The sequence below is a fragment of the Pholis gunnellus genome, assembly GCF_910591455.1.
Source record: "Pholis gunnellus genome assembly, chromosome: 11".
In the NCBI taxonomy this organism is placed as follows: Eukaryota; Metazoa; Chordata; class Actinopteri; order Perciformes; family Pholidae; genus Pholis; species Pholis gunnellus.
The window spans coordinates 1,048,553-1,076,487 of record NC_136538.1 but is presented as its reverse complement, the minus strand read 5'-3'; the positions used below and the strand labels follow the sequence as shown (position 1 = coordinate 1,076,487).

At 39.9% G+C, this 27,935-nt stretch overlaps 1 protein-coding gene across 1 annotated transcript in view; it reads left to right on the top strand.

The window, feature by feature from the left end:
* pdzd8 (PDZ domain containing 8) overlaps positions 1–27,935 on the top strand; it is a 49,901-nt gene that overhangs the window by 7,256 nt on the left and 14,710 nt on the right. The window contains exons 2-3 of the mRNA XM_079168469.1: positions 2,785–2,910; positions 11,807–11,909. Coding sequence (XP_079024595.1) covers positions 2,785–2,910; positions 11,807–11,909 — 229 coding nt within the window. The remainder of the gene's footprint in view (positions 1–2,784; positions 2,911–11,806; positions 11,910–27,935) is intronic.

Below are 27,935 nucleotides of genomic sequence, written 5' to 3'. Positions count from 1 at the left end.
CGGTGACACAGGGAAATGACTTTATATTGATTGCAGATCATTGGATTAGGGCTGGTAAATCGGTTAGATGGTTAAAGATGATGCATGTTGATGTTGTAAAAGTCTAATGATGAATTGACCAAAAACAAAGTCAGTGGATTTTGTGTCCTCAATATGTTATGATTGAGAGAAAACAAGTCCGAAGGAATTATATGAAGATTTCTGTTCTGGTACTATTCTACCCATATCTATTCTTATTATATATATATTTGTATATATATATACACGCAAATTCCAACAACAGAACACAATTGAGCTATTTATGCATATTATGTATGTGCTGCTAAATGTCTCATATCTACTACCTTTTCCTTTTCCTACAAGGGGTCCAGAAAGTGTATAATCAATGAGGAAGTGAGTTCTTAAAATTCACACATATAGAACCACTCGCATAGAACCACTCGCATAGAACCACTTGCCTAGAACCACTCGCATAGAACCACTCGCATAGAACCACTCGCATAGAACCACTCGCATTCCCACAATGCGATTACAAACGATTCGCGATGCATCTCAATGAATCTAAATGTGTCTCATTCTCAGTTTTCTATATTACTGCACATGGCTACTTTTTGATCAATGGATACAAAAGTGCTAAAAATCAGATCAATAGTTTTCAAATGCAACTTAGAGTAGATGCTAAAGGTGATTAGCAGCACTTGTTTTCCGTAGAGGCCACATGACACAGAGAGTCTAGAAGTTCTCCTTCCACTACTTCATACTCATCTTTTAGACTGCATGCTGCGCCAAGAAGCCACTTTTTAATGCTCGTCATTTTGATAAAGACTTCAGATCTTTTCCTGCGGGTCATTCTGTTTGAACTCTTCTCAGTTCACTGGTCATATTTCTCATTAATTGTGGCCAAGTACACATTGTTCTTATAGAAGTGTTAGACACTGTTTGGCCCAATACTTAATCCATTACCTATATACAAGTGATTTGTATGTCTCCTCCTGCTTTTAACATTCAGTGGTACAATGTCTGCTATAAAGACCCAGTGAAATGAAAAAAGTCGGTATCTGTGTCTTTTCTCCTGTAAAATGGTTTTAAATGTTCGATGACTCATCCTGCACTCACATGGAGCTTTTTTGCTATCTTTAATTAAGAGCCTGCTCTTTAGATTAGAAAGCATGACTCATTAGTTTCACCTTTAGATTTTGTAATGCTTCCATCAAAACTCTGTCCTCACACTGAAATAGCCACTGCTTGTACTCTGATCAGCTCAGCTTCTGCTCAAACTGTGCTTGTTACTGCGCTCCAACTTCAGCCCTTCTCCTCACACTCAGGCTGCTTCTGTGTGCTCGTCAAACGTCTGCTCTCTACCAAGTTTACAAAAATACATCCGATCGTAGTAGCTAACAGAGCAATATGGAAAGTGTGTTTGGATATCAGTGGAAAAAATACTTCTTTTTAATTTCTAGAACTGGCTGAGGTTTTAGTGAATCAAGGGAAACGTTGCCAATTTCTTCAGCGTCTGTGGCTCAGCGGTAGAGCGGGTTGTCCTCTAATTGGAAGATTGGTGGTTCACATGCAGTAGTATGGCCATTGTTTGTCTGGGTCTGGTCAACGGATCTTATGCGTAAGAATTGACCCCCTTTTGGTTTACAAAACCGTGACTGTGTGTTTGTGGCCACCAGAGTATTTGAATGGACAGACGGTAACATCAGTTTCACCAGTGATGTGGATAATTTGCCTGAACAAAGTCGACTATTTAGAACAGCGAGAGCCTCAGGCAAACAACAGTAGCTCCAAGAGCCCAAAATAGCAAAGGACGGGTGTGTGCTCTCAGACATCATGTTTATACATTACAATGACTGTATTCATTAACACAAAGTTCTCCACCGGGCACCACACCCTGCAGAAGTAGTCAGTGTGGCCAGCATTCACTGTGACCCCGCCTACACATTACATTCTTCACAAATAACCTATTGCAAACCAGTGCTGATGCCTTCCACACTGTGTGGGTTCACACTGTTCAAAGCCGGTGGACAGGTTTCTCAAATCTAATTAAATCTTGTTCATTGAGTGACTGCCAACATTTGACTTCTTGTATCTTAAATGTTTGTTTTCCACAGAGCATCCCGTTGGCCTTTTGTCAAGGGAACCAGGGCGACACTAACTTCTGGGTTGGCCTACAAAAAGTCTTCATCCATGACACACTCTATGACCTCTTGGACAATAAAGCCTCGGTTATACCTCTCCATTTTAGCTGATTCCAATCAAGTATATTGACAGCAAGGCTCCAGAGTAACTTGTTTTTCCCCCTAAAGAATATCAACCATTCTAAAGTCAGTATATATTGTCCAAACTTCTAAATGTCAACCTATTACTTTGTTATTGTCATCTATAGGGGATATTTGCATAAAACAAATGTGACCTGCAAAAATGGACCATATATATATATATATGAAACTGATCGGCCGGTCAGTTGACAACAATCAACTGATATTCTCAAAGCTCTTCAGAGTTTTCCATTTTCTCCTCTTATCTGTGTTTGCTTAGTGAGAAAACGTTGGAAGAGTATGGAAAGGCAAAACCATGCCGTACTGAACCCATCCATCATATAATGTCAGGCTAAAAGAATGGCATTGGGGTGTTTGTTACTGCTGTCAAATGTCAAAACGGGTCAAAATTGACCCGAACAGTATGTAAGGGTTAAGAGATTCTTTTCTGATACAGGTAGTTTGTATCCGTGCCATCGTGGAGGTCCTGAATTGAAAGGGTGTTTCCTGTCTCTCTCTACAGATACAAGCCCTTCTTCCCGTTCCAAGTGCAGCCTCTGCTGGGTTCGGCTTGTGATTTGGACCTGTCCGTCCAGGACAGCAGGCTGGTGGAAGGCCGACTCAAAGTCACCCTCAATGAATGTAGCAGGTGAGACCTCCCACACACTGAATGTATCGGGGCACCGCTGTCCACATACCGATATGTGTTTTAGTCTGGGGCCCCTTTGTTCCATTTTGGGAAAATGAAATGCTACATCATACTGTGATATTTTAGACAATAGTGTACTTCCGATTTTGCCTTTTTATTGTTTAAAAATGACAATCCCCCCATCGCAATACCACAACCCAGCTTTGCAAAGCTTGAATAAAGCTGAATGCAATTTATTATTTATAATAAATGTATAATTTATTGTTCAATTGAAAACAGTACGAAGACAAGATATTTCATGTTGATAACTGTAGTATTTTTGTAAATACACCCATTTGGAATTCGATGCCTGCAGTGCGTGTTTGCCGCTGTGTTACATCACCACTTTTTAAACAACACTCAGCAAGCATTTGGGAACTGATGACACTAATTGTTGAAGTTTTGAAAAAAGCTAAATTCTTTCTGATTCTTGCTTTATTTACAATCTCAGTTGCTCAACAGTCTGTGGTCTCTGTTGTTTTTCACTCTGCACTTCATAATGCACCACTTAAAGAGGCCAGTCTAGTACCTGCACTATTTTACCTACAAAGCCACGCTGTAGTAACACAGGCAGTATGTGGCTTGGTATAGAGCGCTAGAGGAATGAGTCCTAAAACCTGAAATTGAGTCAGTGTGAAATAAGTTCTGTGGTTAACACAAGTAACTTTAAAGTTTGTTCTACGACTTAAATTACATCACTAGGTACCCCTCTGGTGAATTTAGAAAAGGGGCTTAATCAGATTACTAAACTTCATCCCACCAGGCTCTCGTCTACCTTTAGCTTAGTGGTGACGTGAAGTCACGTGACCATGGTGTAGGTTGTTCATAACATTAGCTTCTTACTGCTGGCGGTTGCATATTTGAGAAACGTTCTAACGTTTTGTTCTTTAACAGTTGGGACCATTGGCCCACACGGTTTTCACAGTGTGGTGAACCTCGCCCGTCCTTGCTTGTAAACGACTGAGCCTTTTGAGGATGTCGCTTTCATACCCAATCATCATACCATCACCTGTTTACTGGTTTACTTGGGTTTAACTTTTTCCCAAAACAAGTTGGGTTTTCTTGTCAATAAAGGACAGCATTTAGCACCGTTAAACTTTCCTTTAAAACCCTCAAATAAAAAGTAATGTAATATTACATATTTTAAAATTTAAATCTAAAGAGAATTTCCTCATGTTAAACATCACAGTAATGTTTAACTTCTGCTATGATTTAGTCCCATATATTTTGAAGTAGCCAACAGTTGTATTAAAATCTGCATATGTAGTCAACAACTGACTGTCAAATCAAATAAAGAAAGTTCTATTGAATAATATCTCAACAATATTTATTGTCAGTTTTTCAAACTGAACTGGATGAATTATAAATAATAGATAATCTAACAATAAATCATTTTTTTCCTCTTGTTTCAAGTAAAATAAGGGCTGGATTAAAGAATAGATTACATAACGAAAGCTTTTGAAAATGTTCATCTTAAAATAAAGTACTTCATTTTAGAAAAATATAACTTAACTAAATTATCCTGCAGCTTTATATTAATTTCATTCAGATGTTAAGTGATATCAATCAAAAAAGCTACGATATTATATTCTCCTCATCTTCTAAAAAGAGAAATTAGTGTGCAGGGACTTTATCTGTGGTTATTAAACCACTTGTTTCAGCTCTATCGCTCTCTGTTAATGTGTTAGGTTTCTGATCATTTATTATCGGTGCCTTCATGTCAGATGTGAGATGGTAAGTTTGTTCAAAAGAGTTGTGCTTTGTCTCGTAGTGGCGCTTCACATTACTGCTTTTAATAATCGCCACGATCTCTGAACATATGAGACAAACTGCTTTTAAACTGGGTTGAATGAACATATTATAGTCTGTCCATTCTTGGTTAAAGGCCCTGGCCACTTTTCTCTTTTTGGAGAACTTCATGTGAAATAACTTCTCTGACTCACGTACTTCTCCGACTGTTGGGTCTCTCGTGCGTCTGTGTGTAATGGGTCGGTGTGTTTCCTGGACCGCTGAACGAGTGCCGTAAAGACTAGAAAAGCTGCGCCGGTTAAAATAGAAGCGCTACATCAAAATGTAATAATTGTCAGTTATCTATTGGTTGAAGGTCCAGGTCCGGATACAACGGCGACTGCCCAGGACCGTGGTCCGCCTATTAGTGACCCCTGATTTAGAGTGTACAAGGGCGTAGAACATTATGATGGAGGAGGTATATGATGGTCATTCCCCTGCTCATGTATGTCTCCTGAGTTGTTTGAATTGATAAAAATGATCAGAAGTCCTTCCAAAATACCAAACATAGGCCTTTACAAGCCAGGGGCGTGACAAATATACAAAAATGCAAATTAACTTTGAAACTATTCACACTGGCAGCGATGCAAATTTGCGACGGGTACCACACGTTTTCAATAAAAGGTTTGAATATATTGGGGCAGGCAGAGGACCTACCAAGACCCGAGTGACCCAGATCTGTTTCTGGCAGTCTGCTTGAGGTTAATAGTGTATAACTTAAACTTTTCCTCTTAGCAAAATGTGTGAAGAGTGAATTTGCCTTTGGTAAACAATTACGCAGTGCATATGTCTAGGGCTTTTATTGTGAAAGGTACGATCGGAAGGAGTGCAACGACTCTGCACTGCCTTTGTCAAGGTCAACAAGGTCTTTGTTTCCACTACGGAGCCTCTGTGTAGTTCTGCAGTCGTGAACAATTTGAACATGTCCAATTTGCACTACGTGATGGGTTGATGCCTTTTATTTGCGGTATGAAAGTTCAGAAAATCAACCTGTTTCTGGAAAAAAGAAAAACTACTCAATTTCAACATGGAATATTCACGTTCTGTGTAAAAGTACTCATGACAAAGCCTGTTCGAAAAACTACACTGACATGCAAATTAATTTCCAGAAAAAAAAACTTGAGGAAAAACATGCTGTCTGGTATGAAAAATGTTTGACATTTTTGTGATTTCTTCAAGTATTATTCGAAATAGTCGATCATCACGCAAATACAACTGGGCTCTTTAGCTCCACTAGAGTATCAGCTTTCCAGTCAAACTGCATGGTTTGGCTCCAAACTACTCATCAAACTCATTTTCCTTCACATATCTTGAGGTGAGAGTGAATATGACCTGCCAGTTATTCCCATAATACCCTGTACCTGATGCTGTTGGTTAATTAATAAGCTGCATTCTTTGATATTGAAGTCTATATCAGACTTGACTTAAACATTGCTTTCCTAAGTTTGTTAAATACAATGTAACAAATAAATACAAAGATATAAATGCACCAAATTTGTATTTATTAAAATAATGGAATCTGATGCCAGAACGGCTTATTGTCACAGACACCAGATCCAGCTAGTTGAGTCAGTATCAGACAGATATCTGATATCTGTATCGGTGCATCTTTGCTTCTGGATCTGTGTCTTCTGAACTGGATCTCAAGGTAGCATGTGATTTACTGAATCAGCATTTGAAAATGGAGTTCCAAGCAGACTTTTCAAAGGGAAAATGACAAAATACAAACATCTAGTTGAACCTGCCATCCATATATACAGTGCCTTGCATAAGTATTCACCCCCCTTGGACTTTTCTACATTTTGTCGTGGTATAACCACAGATTCAAATTTATTTCATTGGGATTTTGTGTAATGGACCAACACAAAATAGTCCATCTGGAAGTCGGGGGAAAGTTTACATGGATTTCAAAATTATTTACAAATAAAAATCTGAAATGTGTTAAGTGCATATGTATTCACCCCTGAGTCAATACTTGGTAAAAAAAAACAACTTTCACGGCAATTACAGCTGCAAGTCTTTTGGGGTATGTCTCTACCAGCTTTGCATCTAGAGATGGAAATGTTCGACCATTCTTCTTGGTAAAACAGCTGAAGCTCAGTCAGATTGGATGGAGACCGTCTGTGAACATCAATTTTCAAGTCTTGCCATAGATTCTTAATTGGATCTAGGTCTGGGCTTTGACTGGGCCATTTTAAGACATTAACGTGCTTTGATCTAAACCATTCTGTTGTAGATCTGGCTGTATGTTTATGGCCATTGTCCTGCTGGAAGATGAACCTCCGCCCCAGTCTCAAGTCTTTTGCAGACTGCATCAGATTTTCTTCAAGGATTGCCCTGTATTTCCCTTAATTCTGACCAGTTTCCCTGTAGCTGCTGAAGAGAAGCATCCCCACAGCATGATGCTACCACCCCCATGTTTCACTGTTTGGATGGTGTGCTCAGGGTGATGGGCAGTGTTGGGATTCCGCCAAACATAGCATTTTGCATTGAGGCCAAAAAGTTCAATTTTGGTCTCATCTGACCAGAGCACCTTCTTCCACATGTTTGCTGTGTCTCCCACATGGCTTGTGGTTCACTTTCAACAACGGCTTTCTTCTTGCCACTCTTCCATAAAGGCCAGATTTGTGGAGTACACGACTAATGGTTGGCCTGTGGACAGATTCTCCCACCTCAGCTGTGGATCTTTGCAGCTCCTCCAGAGTTACCATGGGCCTCTTGGTTGCTCCTCTGATTCATTTCCTCCTTGTCCGGGTTGTCAGTTTGAGTGGACGGCCTTCTCTTGGTAGGTTTGCGGTTGTGCCATATTCTTTCCATTTTCTGATGATAGATTTTATGGTGCTCCGTGAGATGTTCAAAGCTTGGGATATTTTTTTATAACCTAAGCCTGATTCATACTTCGCCACAACTTTATCCCTGAGCGGTTTGGTGAGCTCCTTGGTCTTCATGATGCTGTTTGTTCAGTAATGCTCTCTAACAAACTCTGAGGCCTTCACAGAACAGGTGTATTTATACTGAGATTACATTTTAGACATGTGGACCCTATTTACTAATTATGTGACTTGCAAATGTGACTTGTGAAGGCAATTGGTCGCACCAGATCTTTGTTAGGGGTTTTTACAGTAAAGGGGGTGAATACATATGCACTCAACACTTTTCAGATTTTTATTTGTAAATAATTTTGAAATCCATGTAAACTTTCCCCCGACTTCCAGATGGACTATTTTGTGTTGGTCCATTACACAAAATCCCATTGAAATAAATTAGAATCTGTGGTTATACCAGTGGCGGGCCATCAGGGCCTGCAAAGCATTCTCTGCTGACCTAAACAGAATCACAAAGTTATAGCTATTTTATAATTGAATACTTTTTCTTAAGTACACTACATGTATCATAATTTATAAAAATATTTTTCCCATTATCTTATTTTCTCATTGCACAGCTACTGTGTTCCTCAGTTGCTCTGCTTCCAGTGCAGCTTGTTTTAAGTAGAGCTTTTATCCAATCAGATTTCACCTCTGTGTCTCTAGGTAGAAGAGAGGCCCCAGGCCTGCAGACTCACCAGTGAATCCATGAGCAGTTTAAGTGAATGGCGACGATATTGTTGATTGTCATAGTCTTCAACAATCAGATCTTTAGTTTGAGTTTCTTAGACGCACCAGAGCGGCCTGCAGGCCTACAGCTACGTCAGCATTAGCAGCAGCGCTGCAGTGAGATTCTGTGCTGTGATTGGTCAGTGGGCGAGCACGTGACTGTCATGAAACGAAACTTAACAGCAGAGACTTCGTCAGTAGTGAGAGTTCATATTGAAAGATATGAATGAAATTATGATATTTTTTGCATTTTGCTTGGTGTAGATTTACTTTTTTTTTTTTACCTAGCTTTGTTTTTTAACACTCAATGGCTGAAGGAGGAGAAATGGATTTGTGAGTTGGGATTTAACCGTGGGATTAATCTTTGTCAACAAAGAAAAGAGGATGTGATCAGCATTTGGTAAGTCAACTGGTTTGTTTTTTTACATCTAATATCTGAATGGCCCTTGAGTGTGTAGCAGAATGCGTGTTGCTGCTGTTGTTTTCCCGTTAAGCTAGTTAGCCTAGGCTCCCGGAACACTTGCGGAGACTCAGCTGTTTTTTGTTGTGGTTCTTTTTGTTTCGGTTCAGAGGTCACACAGACCGCTGTCTCCTAGTGAGCGCAGGAAACATTATATTTCCTACAATTTAAGCTTCTGTATTTTCCAAATGCACTAGTATTATTCAAACGTATTGTTCGGTTTGTAAGCCTCGCACCAAACGGTTTAATACGAATACATAACGTTATATAGTTACAGCCCAAGAAACGAATAATAACCCTAGCTGTGGCGCCATCATGTGGTTAAAAGGTGGTATTTCAGCAGTGAAGGCCCAGGTATAAAATGCACGCCCGCCACTGGGTTATACCATGACAACATGTAGAAAAGTCCAAGGGGGGTGAATACTTATGCAAGGCACTGTATTCTACAGAGGGGAAATGCTGATTAGAAATGACCTGTTTCCTCATCATCTCTGTGCCAATGGCAGTCTCCATTATATACTGTCTTCTAACCCTAGCATCTACAAACCCCATCATGTTGGACAGACCACCCTCTTCATCACCAGGCTCTCCTTACTGAGATGAAGCTGGCATGTTTACATTTTAATTGACCAAACAGTCAAATCAATTCGCCCAGGCTCACCCTGATAGAGCGGCCTTTGAGAGACATATGGGGTGTGTGTGTGTGTGTGTGTGTGTGTGTGTGTGTGTGTGTGTGTGTGTGTGTGTGTGTGTGTGTGTGTGTGTGTGTGTGTGTGTGTGTGTGTGTGTGTGTGTGTGTGTGTGTGTGTGTTGAATCATGCTTGGATGTGGTTGATCAGATCAGGCTCATCCATTAAAAATTCATGTCCTGCCCATTAAAATCGTACACTCTCTTCTTCCCCTACCCTCTTACATCACCTTCTTCTATATAAGCAAGTTCGGAGCCTGTTTTCCACCTGGCCTAACAGTTTGAGTGGTCAGTTAGATCATCACACCTCAGCTCAATGAGTGATTGTTAGAGGTTTACTGTTGTATGCCGTAAATGTCCAGCAGAGGCAAGTATCCACCCATTTAGCAGGAAATGTGAAATAGTTAAAGTATTTAGTCTTATTGAGGTAAATCAGCATCATGTCACTGAAGATGATCATACTGGTATCACAGTATTGCTGAAGTATGGCTTTGTCTTTAGTTGCTGTCTGCAGACACACACAGTGTTGGATGCATTGATCTCCTCTGCCCAGCAGGGGGCAGCAGTAGCCAACCATATATCAGCTTTTCTTTCCAGCGTCACAGTACACAAGCAGGTCCTGTGTACTGCTTCAAGTCCAGCATTATCCTTTGTAACTACAGTATTAATACAGCGGTGAATTAAGGAGTGACTGCTGGGAGTGGACTATAAAGGAAAGCATGAGAAAAAATGATAACTTTAGTAATTGTAAATCTGTGAGTCATTCTTCAAGCAGAAATGCCAAAATATGGCTCATTCTAGCTTCTCCAATGTAAAGATCTCAAAATGAAAACCTTGCAAGCTTGGCTCTCTGAACTTGTGATGGGTATTTTTGATATTTTATAGACCAAACATGCAATTGATTAACCAACACAATTTCCACCGATGAGCAGATGATGAACATATAAAGTAACCTTCTGACAGAAAACAGATGGGGAAAGTTGCTGTTTTGCAAATTGGGTCATTTTTGGCCACAAATGGTGATTTAGCTTTGCTCTTCCATAAAGTTGTTGGACTTAAAGAGACAGATTAAACGATGACGAGATGACATGGCAGCATCACGAATATTTTCTCAGATTTGACAAAGCTTCCTCAAGAGCCACAGAAGACATTTTACTGCAGTGCCCACGTGCTGAGATGCACGAGCAATGGCCAGTAAACTGATCTTTATGTCTCAAATCAGTGGCAGGTGATGTCTGAGGATTAGCAATAAATAGGATATAGGATAAATAATGATGTCCTGTATTGATGCAGAATGTCATCAATCCTCTCACATAATGCGGGGGCAGATTTAAGCTCCAGGGGATGAAGATCAATAAAGCCTTTTATAACCTCAGGTTGTTGCGTTAAGAGTGAAATATGATCGGATCCTCTTTACGACTGCATGTCTCATTACTATACTGCAGTGTTTAGAGTGGTCTCTAGATAAAAGACTAGTGCTTTACAATTTAGATTCTTCTTAGTACAAACTTAAAATTGTTTCATTTTAAATTAAACAAACTTTCTTTGGGAAAAGAATACTTTAAAAAAAACAGGTTTAATGCAAATTTATTTGTAAAGTTCCTTTTAACAGAAAGTCAAATCAAAGTTCTTTTCATATGACATACAAAGGCATTAAAGCCCATGAAAACATTTAAAATTATTAGTTATATTAATTTACTAAATTGTATTTAATAAATGGGCAACAATCAAAGTCAAACTCTGGTTCTACTGAAGCAATAGTACTTTTTGAAGTATAACAGTCAAATGTTGCTGAATCCTGATTCCATGTCAAACCAGTGAGGAGAGGACAGAGAATATGACAATGCTCAGGACTTTCAGGGCCTTTAAGACCAAACATTTAAAGGAACAGTATGTAGCATTTAAGGGGATTTATCTAATATTCATAAATATTCTTTCTTTAGTGTATAATCACCCGAAACTAAGAATGTTTTTTGTTTCCTTAGAATGAGCCCTTCATATCTACAGAGGGAGCAGGTCCTCTGCACTGAGTCCGTCGTGTTGCACCGTCATGTTTCTACAGTAGCCCAGAACGGACAAACCAAACACTGGCTCTATGAGCCTTTTGGGTTTTTATGTTACCTCAAGGCCACCGTAGTTCTCTACACGCTTGGGTGAGCGGAGGGGTATGCAGTTTTAATAATCAGATAGAATCTCAACCTCACCACTAGATGCAGCTAAATCCTACACACTGTTCTTTTTTAAGAAGCACAAAGCAACGGCTGCACCTCGAGTTGACTTAATTGGTGCTTCTAAATGAATCTCACGGTTGTCTCTATGTCCCTGCAGACTGTTCATCCTGGGCTCCTATGACAGAGAAACCTATGTACACTGCACTCTGGAGCTGAGCAGCCACCAGTGGAAGGAGAAGACTCGCAGCTCCATCAAACGGGTGGGTTCTCCTCCCTGTTAACATCCCACTCTACTTCTCTTTACTCCTTTACTTTCTCTCCGCCTCAACCCGAAATGAAAATACAAATCAGCATTACCATGTTCCACCCAATAAAGGAACCAGATTGAAAGTTTGTTTGAACATTGATGGAGTGTCGAGATGGGACTGGCTTATGTGTCATTAGAGATGTTTAACATTACACATTTCCCCAAAGACCCTAACAGTGTTCACCTGAGGGGGGGCACTACACTTCATCAACGGTTATCAGCTGTTACACTGTAGGAGAGCAGTGCAGAGCGCACATGCACTAAAAGGCATGCATCCGGCCAACTGTGAACAAAGCAAGGAGAAACACAGAGGGAGCTCAGGTTTACTCCTCTATACCTATACATAGATAATAAGTGTTTGCTGCTATATTAATGCTGTGAATATCAAAACCAGAGCTTTTCAAACGCTCAGAAGTGTAACACAGACGCTTCCTCTAATGACACATATTGGACACTTTGTTTTATTGACACATTAATACAAGCTTATTTTCATCATCCTTGCACTGATGAGATTGTCCCATTGTTGACATTTTGAGCGGGACAGAACATTTTCAGGCCCCTCCGGCAAACCTTTTCTAATTGCTGCAATTTAGAGATATTACAGCTATCGCATCAGGCTGGTTTGGAAGTGACTAATGACAGTTTTAGAGTGAAATGTCAGCTGTAATCACCGGCTCTGGCTCCAGCAAAGCCTTATGCTGCCGCTATCCTTGCCACACGCTTCTGAATGGCATTTGCAATGGCTCAAAGATTTGTATTGTGTTGAACAGTAATTGTTCGGCGCTGTGCTTTCATATCATTTTTAATGACGTTGGCTCCTCGTCCAGCAGGGGGCAGTGAAATATCAGGCCTCCCTCTCATTGCTAAGCACATAATCCTACTCCACTTCTTTCATCCCAAAGCAGCAGTTCATTGTACTTTTACAAAATATGTGCTCTGGGTTTCTGTTTGTAGTACTAGAGTTCAGAGTTAACATTTCCTTTGCAAATACAAACAAAAAATATTACAAATAAGTTTATGCGTAAAATTGTTGTCAGGAAACATTTGGTCAGGTTCCAAGTGAAATCAAATACTACACGAGGATAGTTGTGTTTCTGTAATGTTGGCTCACAGTTTGGCTATTTATTGTGTAAAAACAAGGACCTTTTCACACATGAAATACATAATATGGATATTGTTTATCACCTTTTCTACAGATCGAGTAGTTCTGTGATATTTCTGGTTCCAGATCCAGTAATCACACGGAGAAGAACTTTACTGTATTCTCCTGAATGTTAGACAGCCCTGATAAGAAGATGTCAAATGAAAGATTACCTTATTTAAGATTGTTTGATTGTTTTTCACTAAAAACAGTGTTCACTATAAAAAAACATGTGTCTTATATGGGATGCAATAAAAACATTGGATTCCAGTAGGCTTTACTGCATTTATAGGAGTTTTAAGCATATTTGGATGATTATCAAGATGAAAATGTGAATCACAATTATTTTGGCGAGGATAATCGTGACATGCAATTTTCATATCTTCCCATGCCTAGACAGAGGTTTCTATTACATGAACGCTCTGTAATAACAGGACACTTATTTGACAATTCCTGGAGCGGTGAGTTGAAGAGCAATGTTGTGGAGGAAGACGATTGTTTTCTGTTTTCTCACAAGTTGCATCTTTGATGGATTTCCATTGAATTGATTGTTGGCTGTCATGAACAAGGCAGACATTCGACCTATAGCTTCTCAATTATCAATTTAATCATACATTAGTTTATATTTAAGTTGTTTATGTAACATTTGAAAAGCATTTTGGGGCGTGTTATGCCTTTATTAGATGGTGATGGTAGATAGAGACATGACTGTCCAGCGTCTTAATCCCTGAGAAACGAGGGCGCTCAATCAAATGTGTCGGTCAATATTGTAGCATGTGAAGGAGAGAGTACCCAGCATGCCGTTCAACAGTGTAAGAATAAATATTGTAGCTAGCAATAATATTTCTCCAGAACTGAGCTCATGGTCGGTAAGGTGCAGCCAGCATCCAGTAAGTAATGAATATGTGAACCGTTCCTCCCCAACACTCGACCAATACAGACATCAGCACAGCCCTTTCCAAGTGGACCCACTTCAAAGCACTTGCATCCCTTTTTTGTTAATATAGGCATAGAAATGCAGATTCACAGTGGCATTTGAGCCTGCTTTATCAGACTTCTCCAGTCTGCGTGTCCCCTGCAGGACTCTGTAGTACAGATTAAAGGCTATACCATCTGGAAAAGGTCAATTCACCATCTCTCTGGCTCTCTCTCTTTTTCCCCTGATGATTGCCAGATATGAGCTTCCCTCGCTTGTCTTATGAAAACAGCCGCTTGTCTCGTGTATGTTAATGGATTTCCTGACATTTGCATATCCCCTCAATTTAACCACTGTGAGCCACATGCTCCTGCTTTTCACTGTACCATGTGTCTGTCTTCCCAAGGGATGAGCCACTCTTATCAGGAACTGTGTTCAGCATGTTTTTAGCTGGTTTAATGTCTCTATCTTCCAAACATTTTCATTGCACAATAAATTGCAGATTTTACAACATGACAAAAACACATAAAAAACCCAAGAAACGACTATATTGTATATGGAGAGTGGCGGATGGGGTCTGTTTTATGAGGTCTAATAACCAGCTGCAGAGTGAGGTACTCCGTCCCAGAGTGCCAAGTTATCAGTTTCACTTCCACTCCAAACACTGTACAGTGTAGTTTACTGTGCTTTGAGTCAGAAGACTGGAAAGGTGCTATATAAATACAATTCCGTGTATAATCCTCCAGATTGATGACTTTCTCCTGGGTGGCGGCATCCCTGAACATGTCTGTACATTCAAAGCAGTCCTGAAGAACAGCTGGGGCTTCACACTTAGACCATAGTTTCTTCTGATGGTTTAGCCCGTTTAATTAGCTGGGGCTATGTAGGCAGCAGCAACAGGGAAATATGATCTGATTGTCCAAAGTGGGGGCGGGGGAGGGCTTTGTAGCTACCAGGAATATACATGTAATCATGGTCCTCTGGTGGAGATGTTGACATGCTGGTGGAATTAGAGGTTATGTTTGAATAAAATCACCAGCTATAATAAAAAAAAACATCCAGTTGGTTTGTCATGTGCCTGCTGATGACCTCATACAATTCCTGCTGTGCATTTTTTGGAATATGCATCGGGAAGATAGCATGGCATAACTTAAAAATTCAACATCAGGGAAACATTGTCTATCGACTACGTGTGAGCACCAAAGCATCATGATGTAAACACCCAGTCGGCTGAGCGGTCGAACGATTTTGTGTCCGATGTATTTTTGTCAGAAATGTAGCGAAGTCTATTGAAGCTGCTGGCTGCTGGATCTGAACATGCCATCGCCCATCACTGTTAACTTTCTGGTTCCACCCTGAATAGAAAGTCACAGTACCAGTTTTGAATGGGCCCGAGGGACACAGGCTGGTTCTTAACGAGCTATTCGAGTTCACAGGATGTTTGTCAAGTTTACTGCTGTGTGCTTGTAAACTTGCTGCTCTGTCTTTTTGTTTGGAAACACTTCCACACAATGAAATAGGCTGGGTTGATACATCAGACAATATTAGCTTATTGCAGATATGTTGTATTTGCCTACATAGCCACTAAGAAGAACAGTCTCGACAGAAATTCCAGGTCATTCAGAATCCGTATTGCCATTACATAGTTTGTCCACCAGACTTTATTATTTTGAAATATGCTGCTCAGTTCATGTCTTTGTCACAATGCTGTAAGAAAGTGTAATGATATTTATCAAAAACGGGTGTATGTTATGAATTAATGCAAAATGTCAGGGTTTAATTTGTACTGCTAACCAAATATATATAGTATGCTTTAGGCTTGCATAAATATACGGCGTAGTGTCACTAGTGCTGGGCAGTATGACCAAAAATGTGTATCACGGTATTTTTTAAGATTCTGGCAGTTTCACAGTATATCACGGTATTTTTTTATTTTCCTTGACTTTGTTTTTATATAGGTTTATAGTGGCTTACTCTACTGTCAGGAGTACATAGAATATAAAAACATTTTAATGTCATCATGTATAAAGACTTTGCTTACTAGAGGGTTTGCTCGTTTGTTTGTATAATGTTGGGATAGCAGTTTGGCTGAAGTATTGTCGCAATGCTTCAGCCAAACTGGATTCAAGGTAAAACATACCTTGAATCCAGTGTTTTAATCGACCATGTCCTTGCATAGCTGGATCGTTATTGCGTTCGTAATGTCGCTCCACCGCTTGATTTTCTTGTCATTTGCAGCGCCTCGAGCAAATGCCTCTTCAAGCGATGTGTGACCCTTTGGCTTAATATGTTTCACTCGTGCTAACGTTACTGTTACCGTTACTATCGGTGCATCTCCGGTCTGTCGTTGTTCATCCTGCATCGCTCTTTTCTGTTTGTTCATGTAGCGTTACGGTAGCGACGGAGGCTCTCACAGCTGTTAGCAGACTTTTGTGCTAGCGGGCTAGCTAGCGAGCGAGCTGTACCCAGCATGCAGCTCGGTGGTGTAATTTTATTAAATGTATTACAATTATTAGTGTTACAAATTGTTTATGTGTCACAAACGGTTGTGTCGTAGTGTTTTGCCCTGTTAAAGAGCGTTAGTTGTGGGTTATTAATTGTTGTGTTATAAAGTTATAACCATGATTAGGTGTCCCTCTCAAGACAACTAGTTATGACTGTTGTGCTCTTAGTGGCGAACAATATATTTTGCTGCCAGTTGAAGAGTGACAGCAGTTGTTTCGGCCATGCACCGGTATGACGGTGTGTGAAAAATTCACATCATACGGGAAATTAAAACTGGTAAACTGGTATACCGGTTGAAACGAAAAACATTTTAAGCTCTTAAAAGTGCTGTTATTAAGTTTTAATGATTATTGATTATTGATTTAATGATGATTTCAGGTGAGAAAGTACCCAGTTAGGTTCCCAATATATGATCAGTTTATCCAAATAAAGGCCCTTTGGAAACTTCAACAGTCCCAATGTTGTCCTTTAAAGCAGAGCGCTGCACACACTCTCTCCCGCTGTCGCAGATCTACACAATTTATAGGTTATTAAAACGCCATTCCTAAAGTATCGGTGCTCATAAATGGGTTATTGCTCCTCTATTAATGTCACGGTATTGCGATATCTTTCAAGTATCAGTATTCCAGGCAAAACGAATAACTAGTCCGAAAAAATTGGACTAGAATTTTGTTTGCAAAAACATTTTGGGCATATAAAAGTGTGTGTGTGTGTGTGTGTGTGTGTGTGTGTGTGTGTGTGTGTGTGTGTGTGTGTGTGTGTGTGTGTGTGTGTGTGTGTGTGTGTGTGTGTGTGTGTGTGTGTGTGTGTGTGTGTGTGTGAGGTGACACCATGCTTGTAGCTGTGGATGGGTTCTTCTTTCCATCATATATTTATGATACAAAGCAAATAAAGATGTCCCTTTTATATCTGCCGCTTCCGATTGGTCAATGTTTACTTCAGCCACTTCATTGTACTGTGTGCGCTTGCGTCTGTACAACACAGACCACCTGTGAACTGGGTAAGTGTGTGTGTGTGTGTGTGTGTACGCACACGCACTCATTTATGGTGTGTTGAGGTCGGGGGGTGGGGGCTCTGTCAGGCGTGTTTGCACATCTGCCCTGTCGATTCCATCGTCGGCCCTGAAAGCTGATTCTTGCTGACAGCTTGACCGGGACATACGCAGGAACACTACGGCTCAACGTCTTGTTGTGTAACAACAGTTGGTTGCACTCGGTGCATGGCTTTGTGTTGTATGAAAAGAGTGTGTATATTTACAGCTGTATGAGGCCAAATGTTCCGCTGGATGTTGTGTGTGTGTGATTAGTCTCATGGCCCGAAGCCCAAAATCATCCAGTTTCCCAGACTGTTCCCAGGCACAGGGTTTTCTCCACAGCAACATGTAACGTCAGTGATTAGCAAGTCAGGAAATGTGGACGTCTTCCCGACAGACATCTTGATCTGTTTAGGGTCTCTGTCAGAGAGCACTTTCAAGGGTTAGACCATTAAAGCCAGACATTTGCCTTCAGTTGGAAGACATCTGATATGTTTTTTTTTTTTACAATTTTTTTTTTACAACAGATTTAATTTAAACATTGTAAGAATTAGATCATTTATTTGCTAATGTATTTATAGATTTTTCTTTTAATTTATTTGCATTTTTCTTTTAATTTATTTGCATTTGTATTACAGTATTTAACAACAGCTTTGGATCAAGTTTCACAACAGAGTTTGAAAATGGAGAATATTAACACAATGCGGGTGACCGATGTGTTTCAGCAAAAAGGAAGTTCTTTGTCTTTCAGTTCCTGCCCACAGCAGCAGTAAGAACGCTGCTACCTTGTGCCTGCATTTTATTTTACATACAGTAAGTTGTCAGCGTAATTTCAAAAGTGCTAATATATTTCTTCATCCAAAGCACAGAGTGCACAGTGAAGACTCATTCAGAGACAAATCCAGTTTTCTATGACATGGACTTGTCATTAGAAATGATTAAAGCCACTTCAAGGAGCTTTCGTTTTGTCTTGATTCTAGTGGTCCCTGTGGATGAATGTGAGTCCCTTTAGTAAACCTTTAAATTCTACTGCAGCAGGGTCTGACAGTCTGCCCCGCTCAGTCCTGGGCCGGGTTGTCCCGTGCCTCCCTTCCCTCCAGTGGGCCAAACAATATCAGCAACTCCAGCAGCATGGTGTCGGTGTTGGCTCTTAGTGGGGACCGGTGGAGCAGCGAGGCTCAGCTCAGCTCCTGGTTGAAGGGGGAGACGCTGCTGCAAGGCTCTTAGCTCTGACTGTAGGTAGAAGGCTGCAGAGAAGCTGGATCTGGGTCTGTCCATGGTGGGCTGCTGTAGTCTGAGTAGAAGGTATTTCAGCGGAACCTGAATTATTTGTATCTAATTTCTGATTTTGCACGGAATCCAACCTGGTGACCCCGATGACGAGGATTAGGAAAAATATGATTTCTGTCAATGTTGAATGGTTAGACCTTTTGTAAAACAAATACTGTACATACAGAGAATGAATGCCGTAGCACTTTCTTTTATAATATAGTTTGACATGTTTTTAAGTATAAAATATTGTAAGCTGTAAACTTTACACTCACCACTAGCACCTGAGTTGCTCATGCGCAGCAGGAATCAGGCAGGATGTACGGACCGGGTAGCGAGTGACATGAGTTGTTGTTGTTGTTGTTGTTGTTGTTCCTATGTAGCACAAATGAGCTGATAACTGATATAACAGATCAGTGTGTTGACTTTGACTGACCGATCCCTGATCCAGCATTTCAGGCTGTATCGGAGGCATCTCTAATCCTAGTATATTATCTAAACGACTCTATTCATAAATGACAGTTTCCAGACCAAATCGGACTGAAGCAATTTATGCAGATGTAAGAATCTGAAAATAAAATTGAAGTAAGGATGACTTTTCATAACTTTTATTTTATAATTGTTTAGATAATGAATTCTACAGTCTGATGGCAGATTACAGTAAATGATTCATACACATGAAAATTGATGATTGTGGCTGTACTTACTGCATTAGTTTACTCTTTCTGTTCTTTATCAACCGCAAAGTTGGTCTTTATTCCAAACATTAGATTCACTTGTGATTTGAATCATCCTAAATCCAGTGAGCTACAGTAATACTGCACATGACATTAAACCCCAGTAACACACACTCCGTGCCATACATTTGAAATGGGGGCGGTAATGAAGTCATTGCCAATTTGGTTGCAATGTTGCTCACTCTGTCTTCTTAAAACCTTTAGATCCCGAGCGGAGCCCAATTGGGCTCTAGAGGGGGGGTGAAGAGTGTACACATGTAGTACAAATCACTTTTGAGAACGAATGAAATGATATTTTAAAATATTTAAAAAACGTACATGACGAAGAGATTCTGATCAAATGAACCATGTAACCTATTTTAATCACTCAAAAACATATATATACACAAAGTACTTCAAGGTACTACAAGTACTACCACAATTTCACCTATTTCTCACCAGGAGAAGGCGAGCAATGTTCTCCGTTATCGATTCCAGCCGCGATCTACGGCACTTTCACACACACACTTCATATCCAGGAGCACGAGCACAACAAACTGCATCGAACTATAGCTTCAGAATATTTCTACTTTTCACCGTTAAAAAGTTACAATTATTCTACCACGGATCAACACACAGCCTAACAGCATAAATATTGAAACGCTTCGTACCTTTTAGATGTTTTTCTGGAAGAAAATCGGCCTGAAATATTTTGAATGCATTTCCTGCAATCGCTGCTGCTCTATCTCTTTACCACATCAAAACAACTGAGTTTCTACGACGTACTATGACGAATGAATAATAATTTCAGTTTTGGCCAATGGGTTTGACCCATGGGGGCGGATCACAGTTTTCGATTATTTTATTGGCTTAAAATTCTGTCAAACAACTCAAATAACGAATCACTACACCCCTAAGCCTATTTTGCCCAGAGTCTTACGGGCTCAGAACTGTAAGAATTGCGCAAATCGGCCAATCACAGGCTGTGTTAGGTTCAAATACATCCCGTAAAACTGAAATTCTGACGAAAATTAGCCATATTTTACAGGTTTTTATATAGCACAGGCTCTCAAAATGATGCCAAACTGCTGTATTAGATAGATTGAACACTATTAGTGATAAAAGAAGTGAAATATAGAGTTATATAGTATTTAAAAGTCCAATACAAGAGCTATATCGGCTACTTCCAAAATCAGAATTGACGTTGGCTGACCTCAGCTGACCTGTACACCGGCATTGATTTCTCAGGCATACTTCACTCTATCAAAGCCAATTTTTTTTTTAAAATGACTGCTGACATGTTGTGATATGATTTGAGAGAGTTTAAGCCTTCGACTGCATCATTTCAAATCAATAAAAGTGCTTTTCTTCAGCATTAACCAATAATATATACACTGATATGTACACTTATTAACAAACTATCACAAGTGTTAGTGTTATAATTCCATTGAAATTATTCAAATAGACCTTGTAGTTAGCGAGATAAGCCCCTTAGAGTGTGGGTATGAAATGTTCGAGCGGAGGGCTCAAAATAGGCTTAGTGGTTAAAAGGAAGAAATAAAAGTGCGTGGAGACACGTTTCATTGATTGAGTGATCGGTACGCTTAGTAGTAAGCAGTGAAACTTGTCGTTTAGTGTTTGGCTTTTGTGTGAGGACAGCAGTTTGTGATAAAAAAATAAATAATAATCAGCAATCTCAAAATATTGTAACTATTACTACAGAGGTTTTGTTGTTCAGTTCATCTTGAAACCATTCAAGAGTCTAGTCCACAGCCGTCACCTAAGACCTCAGGATCAGCCATGGCACTATTTGTGATCCTCTCTCACTATAGTCAATGTTCACTTCAAACACACTCACGCACACCCCACCAGTCAAGCTCGGAGAGGGAGAACAGACAATTTTATGCAGGTGATTTTAGCATCTCTGACGCACCGCGCGCACACACACACACACACACACACACACACACACACACACACACACACACACACACACACACACACACACACACACACACACACACACACACACACACCTTCCCCATCAGTGGTTGTTTGATGTTCCACTTAGGGTGTCTTTAATCTGCCCCGAACACCCGATGAAAGACGATCACACACACACACACACACACACACACACACACACACACACACACACACTCTCTACAACAATGAGTCATTTGGTGCTTCAAGCACCAGAGAGGCCACAGCTTCACTTTCCATTCAGGACTTTTTGGAGTCCAAGTACAGTAGGAGTGGGCAATATCATCACGGTATATTTGATTTTCTATCAACATCAAATTATCATGCAAGACATTTTCTGGAAACTCAGTTGATCAAATAGTAAATATAAACATCTGGCTTTGGCTAATCTAATAAATTGTTTTGCTAATTTCAATTTGACTAGTCTTTAGGCAGACAAAAGTAAATGCATAAAGAACTGTGTATACATCACCTAACCTGATACATTTTGTAACCATTTTTTAAAATCAACTTTCAAATGCATACAGACCCTTTTTTTTATTTGAAAAAATAAGTCAAACTGCTCGATGCATCAGTGTTCATTATAAAACGTTTGTCCACATAAATATAAGGAGATATATATATATATAATACCAACTTTCAATACATTGAGACTTTTCTACATATGCTGATGTGACAGACACATCTCATGCAATTTAAAACGGCATTTAGACCTTCATGTTAGGAATTAAAACTTACAAAAATAGGATTAAATTCTAACTTAAATAAATCGAATGTGGAAACTAAATGTAACAGTTGGATGCTCTGTAAATTTCTTTAAATCTGGAAACTAGACAATGTGATTATGATTCGTCTCTCCTTAAAAAAACAACATAATAAACGAGGCTACAATGGCATTGTTTGTCGTGTCAACATCCACATTCAGCACATAATCAAATGGTACCTAAAGGAGCCAATCACCTCTGTCGTTTTTGTAATGCACACATTGACTTGTGGCGGGTGACACCTTTACCATTCGTTTCCACCTTGCCGGGCCAATTAAATGGCCTGTTCTAATTCTGTTTGACAACGGCTGGCCGCGCAGCAGAAAGCAGATTAAAGACATGAGAGGTTGGTCCCACAAGCTGTTTGTTTCTAATCGCTTCTTCCATGGATCAATTCACTCAATAGACCAGCCGCTATGTGCATGACAGGCAAAGCCACAGCCATATTACAGTTTTCTTGCCATTTTCATTTGGAATGTATTTCTCTGGTCCTGCAGGCATGGTCTCTCATTAGAGAAGAAATGAGCTGTTACTCACTGCAGAGTGTCAAAATAGGTCTACAGAACTCCAAACAATGCCCACACTGATTAGTCATTAGCCAGACTTCATTAAAGTTTTCAAACATCCGGTTTTTGCATGTTCCTGTATCTAGATACAGTATTTAACAAAGTGTAAATAATAATATGCTTGGACCAACGCACTTTTTCAATTGACTCCCTGTTTGTATTCCGGAGCCTATGAGGGGAAGATAAAATGCTATCTGAAATCACACACCGAGGCGACATTATGCTGCTGATGTTTGGTTCAGTGGGAATAAACAAAGCTGGTGTAACGGCGGATCTTCTTCAGTGTTACAGAATCTCTGTATGAAAAGGGCTTCGGTTGTTTGAGATGAATTGTTATCATTCAAATTTGGAAGAGTACCAATTAAACCCTGGCTTTATATTCCCTGTACTTGGTACCAAAGTACCTCTATCTTTCTGGGAAACCCTGAATGAAATTCATAGGAAATTGTCAAGTCGAAAAATGAAGCATCACCAAACATATGTGTTGTAACTCTGTTATGCTGTTTATTCTGTACTCATGACATCTATCACACTTCAGTCCATCCTGATAGAGGATCCTCCTCTGTTGCTCTCCCAGAGGTCTCTTCCTCTTTTCTCCCCGTAATAGGTTTTTTTGGGGGAGTTTGTCCTGTACTGATGTGAGGGTTCCGGGACAGAGGATGTCATGTGTACAGATTGTAAAGCCCTCTGAGGCAAATTTGTGATTTGTGATTTTGAGCTATACAAAAATGAATTGAATTTCAGTATCATGTACACTTTGTCTGGGATTTGACCTTTTTAGTATGTGCCTTGGAAGACATCAGTGTAAGCCACTCGATAAATTCATCTTCTAATCTTTGTGGAATCACTCTGAACTCCCGTTCTTTCCATCTAGAAGGATCTGACAGCTGACATGACGTATGCTTGTCTGTTTTTCTTCAACTATGTCACTTATTTTTATACGACTATTTTTCTGTTTGTACTTGTCCTTAACAGAAATTATATTATATAGGATCTATTGAGCAGCAGCTGAGCCAAATGAAATAAAATCATTTCTTTTTGTCGTGCTCTTCCTCCCTGAATCACTGAGGGTTTGTGTAAGTCGGCTGTTTTGAATAGCTCATAGGTTTTTAAAGGGCCAGCAGAGACCAGATGTTAAAGACTAAGACCTATATGCTGCAGCAACGGGTTACAAATCAAAGTTGAGCTTTCCATTTTTTTCAGAGCTCCAATCATATTTTTGTTTAACTCTTTTCTGTTCCATTAAAAAAAATACCATTAGCCAGTTCTCAGTGCCATTTGTACAAAACAAATGAGACACTTCAACGGTCACTCGCCGACAATGTAGCTGGCCACGCTTGTCCGTTCTGTTGTTTTTGTCGAATGCAGTGTGAACATGGCAATAGACTGAGATTAGGTGTAAAGCTGTGCAAATGTTAAATGATTGATAAGTAAATGGTATGTGGTCAGATTTCTCCCTGTGGGTTTCACTTGTGCAGTCTCATCGTCTACAGCAGCTGGTGAGCTCAGTGAGGAGGGAGATAGCGTTTGCATGACAGACGAGCGGTGGTGTTCAAAGGAGAGGAAAGACTAAAAATGCCAACTTGATAAAAAGGGAAATAATGTGTTTCTCCTTTCTAAACCGATGCTTGTAGTTTTCAATTTAGTTGTCATTTCTTACTCTAGGATGATGTAATAGTCATGACAGATCGTTATTTTTTGATCCCAATGACAGCTACAAAAAAGGACCGTGTGGGCGACCAAACCTCTGTTGCTATCTATACAAGTGCAAATTAGGCAACGCACCTTTTTGTTAGCCTGTGTCTCCATGACGACTCCTTTGTTCTTAATGCTTTTGAAACCTGCTTCCTATGATAAAAAGGCAACTTGAAAATTCAGATTGAGCGTGTGAGAGTGTAAACTAAACTTCATAGTGATTTTAGTTGATAAATCCACTGCTACAAAGGTGGTCCATGGATGTTGTCATATTATTGAGTTAATCATAAATGGAGAAAAGAGAATCTAAGTGAGTAATGATGGGGTCACTAATGAGTAGTATTCAGTTTCTTTAACAGGGGTCGGTCCACAGTGTGCAATGCAACAACCGCCTTAAACATAAAATGTCTTGTCACTGTTAGTCCCCATGAAATCAAGGGCAGGATAAATGTTGTAAGCAGGCTTCTCATGTTTTTAGATTTTATCAGCGTAATCAATTAACATAAATTCAGTGAGTTAAAACTAAACCAGACTAAAGTGTTTGCTGTTATCTGGAGAATGTTTGCAAGCCAGCTTCTGTTTGCTGAGCCAAAGAAAAACTGACGTTCTGGTATTTTAAAAGATAGGAAAGTGACCATAAATGATCTAGCGTTAGATGCTACTCCTCTGCTCAATCAGTGAAACTATATTATTAGCTAACGTAAGGTTAGCTCACAGCCAGAGTGAGACAGATAGCCGTCAACAGGATCAACGTACGGGATATCTGCTGTCCTCATCTGTAATTGTCATAAGTGACTCTTGTATAAATGTAATGATTATTTTTTTTAAAAAAGGTATTAAGTAATATCTCACTCATTTTTTAGATACATGTATGAAATCTTCTTTGTTCTTTGAAGTAAAGTACTGATAATACTTGTGCTTGGTTCAAGCACTGGCTCAAGCACTGCGTTAATGGAGTAATATTCCATGGAAACATCCAGATGGTATCTTGATAGTCCTGCTGTGTACCAGATAGTTTTAAAGGAAAGAGACCTAAAATGTTCCAATGCTTTATACTGTAACTTAACCCGTGTCTGTGATATTGTGTTTGAGAACACATACCACAGAATATGCGTCACTGTTAACCAGCCTGATATAGCCATGTAAACACCTGAGCTACTGGCCCTGCATCCCACCCCTCAGCCCACTCCACCCCCATCACCACTGGGGCCGCTAATTGGATGTGGCAGGGAATTGCGGCGCACTTGCCTTGCAGCGACTTGTACCCTATAACCATACACAAATCGATCTGACATGTGGTATTATATTCAATTACCAAGCGGTGCAGTGACAGGGAAAAGGATTTGCTCAACCCCCCACCTCTCCGTCTCACACACACCCTCCCAGACCAGCTGGAGAGCAGAGGGATGTTCAGCCAAGCAACAGGAGATGCTGCTCCATCCGAGCTATCCGTCAAGCAGCGGTTTAAGACCAGCCTGCAGCTAGCCGCCTCTCCCTGGAGATTGCTTTCAGTATACACATAACCCTCTGATGACTTATTCCATGGAGGCCAGAACAACCCATTCCACTCAAAAACGCCTGTATATTTACAAGTGTAACTGTTGGTATAGACAACGGTAGTTTACTACATTTAGACTCCGTTGGGATGTCAATTACAGCTGCAAGCTAGATCACATTCACTAGTCATTTGTAATCTGTGTCAAGTCGGAGCTGGTTTTGATCAGGGAATGCAGCAGACAAAAAACAGAATGTGGTCAACAGAAGCTCCGCTTAGCCATCACAACCTCTCTCCGGTATGGGCTGTCACAGTATGAGTAGAGTGTTTTCCTAGTACTGTTATTTTTTAGCTGCTATCTGCTTTTTTTTTATCAGGAATGGAAACTGTCTGAAATCAGTCCTTTTGTTCACATGTTCACCATTCCTTGTAACAATAGACCCTCAGTAGTTTCCTGTGTAGTGAGCAGTCAATTGATTATGACACCTGCCAAATCACCTATCTAATGTGACACATTGCATTGAGATTGTTAGAAAATATTTAAATTTCTCTCTGGACATTTTTATGGGCAATATTTTGCAGAATGATTGCTGACATGTGACTTAAAAAAGTGAAATATTAAAAAACCTCTGAACATGTCAGTTGGCCACAAACCCCATTTTTAACATCTTCACATAAGCTGATTTTAGATTTCTAGACAAGAATAAGGATATTTTTAAAATTAAACTTTTCCAGAGCAAACTTTCTTCGAGAGCACAAACACAGTGAGGTGCCGACCAGTGTGAGCTTCAATGCAAGTTTATCAAAATGAACCCAGCAGGTGGTGCACCCTGGTTGAAAACATTTGGTGGATACATAGTGATACTGGAGAGGAGCAGTGTTTCAAAATCAGCTGTATGTTAACAAACTTTTTTACCTTTTGGGAGTTATAACTCATCAAAATTAAGTAATGTATTGACAATCGTCGTTCAGAAAATGCTACAGCGTCTCTTTATTTGAAATTGAGATTTACACCGAGATTTAAAATTTGGCACAAACATCCACTTGGACACAAGGATGAGCTGATCGGATTTTGGCAGTCAAAGGTCACTGTGCCCTTTTAAAACAGGTCAAATCTAGTCATTCAGGTCAATTTGGCAGCTATTTCTTTTTAGCTCAGCATTTCAGCTGTGAAATTGTAAAAGCCTTGTAAGCCAAAAATCAAATATGAAAGTAGCAGTTTTCTGTTGGATCTCTATACGGATTAGCTAGGTTACTGCTCTATAATTGATGTTATTTAGCAATGCTAGCAGGCTAGGGATGGCAGTGTCGGCCGGCCCATCACTGTGGGTACATCCCAAGTCTCTTAATTGTTTCCCTCACTTGCATCCTTTCCATGCGAGGAGAGAGGAAACGAGGAAATATTTTTTAAGAGACACGAGACGTCCTTTCCTCAGTTGCGTCACGTGATCCAGCTGTGTCAGTCGGCTTTAACAGCTGAAGAGACTTTTGAGAAGTTTGTGTCTGTACACATGATCACTGTACTTAATAATAGTAACTAATAATACTAATAACTAATAGAGACACTTCACTGTCAGATTAGAGGTGTTTCTCTCTGTAGCCTGTTACCTCTTTAACAAACTGTGTTCTGTTTATGAGCGCAGGATCGATTTCTACGGCCGAATGCGTTCGTCTTATTTATGAATTATTTGCGTCTGTACGTTTTGAGATTGTGACGTCATTATTAAATAACACAGAATATGATTATGGTTTCTCTTGAACACTGGAATTGATTTATTAGGCTCCATGTTTCAGGTTAAACTTAAATGATCAAACCCGACACTCAGGAATGATCAGCCTCATGTGACTGAATGAAATGATACATGATGTAAAAAGTGTTTCTTCTCTCCAGCTCTC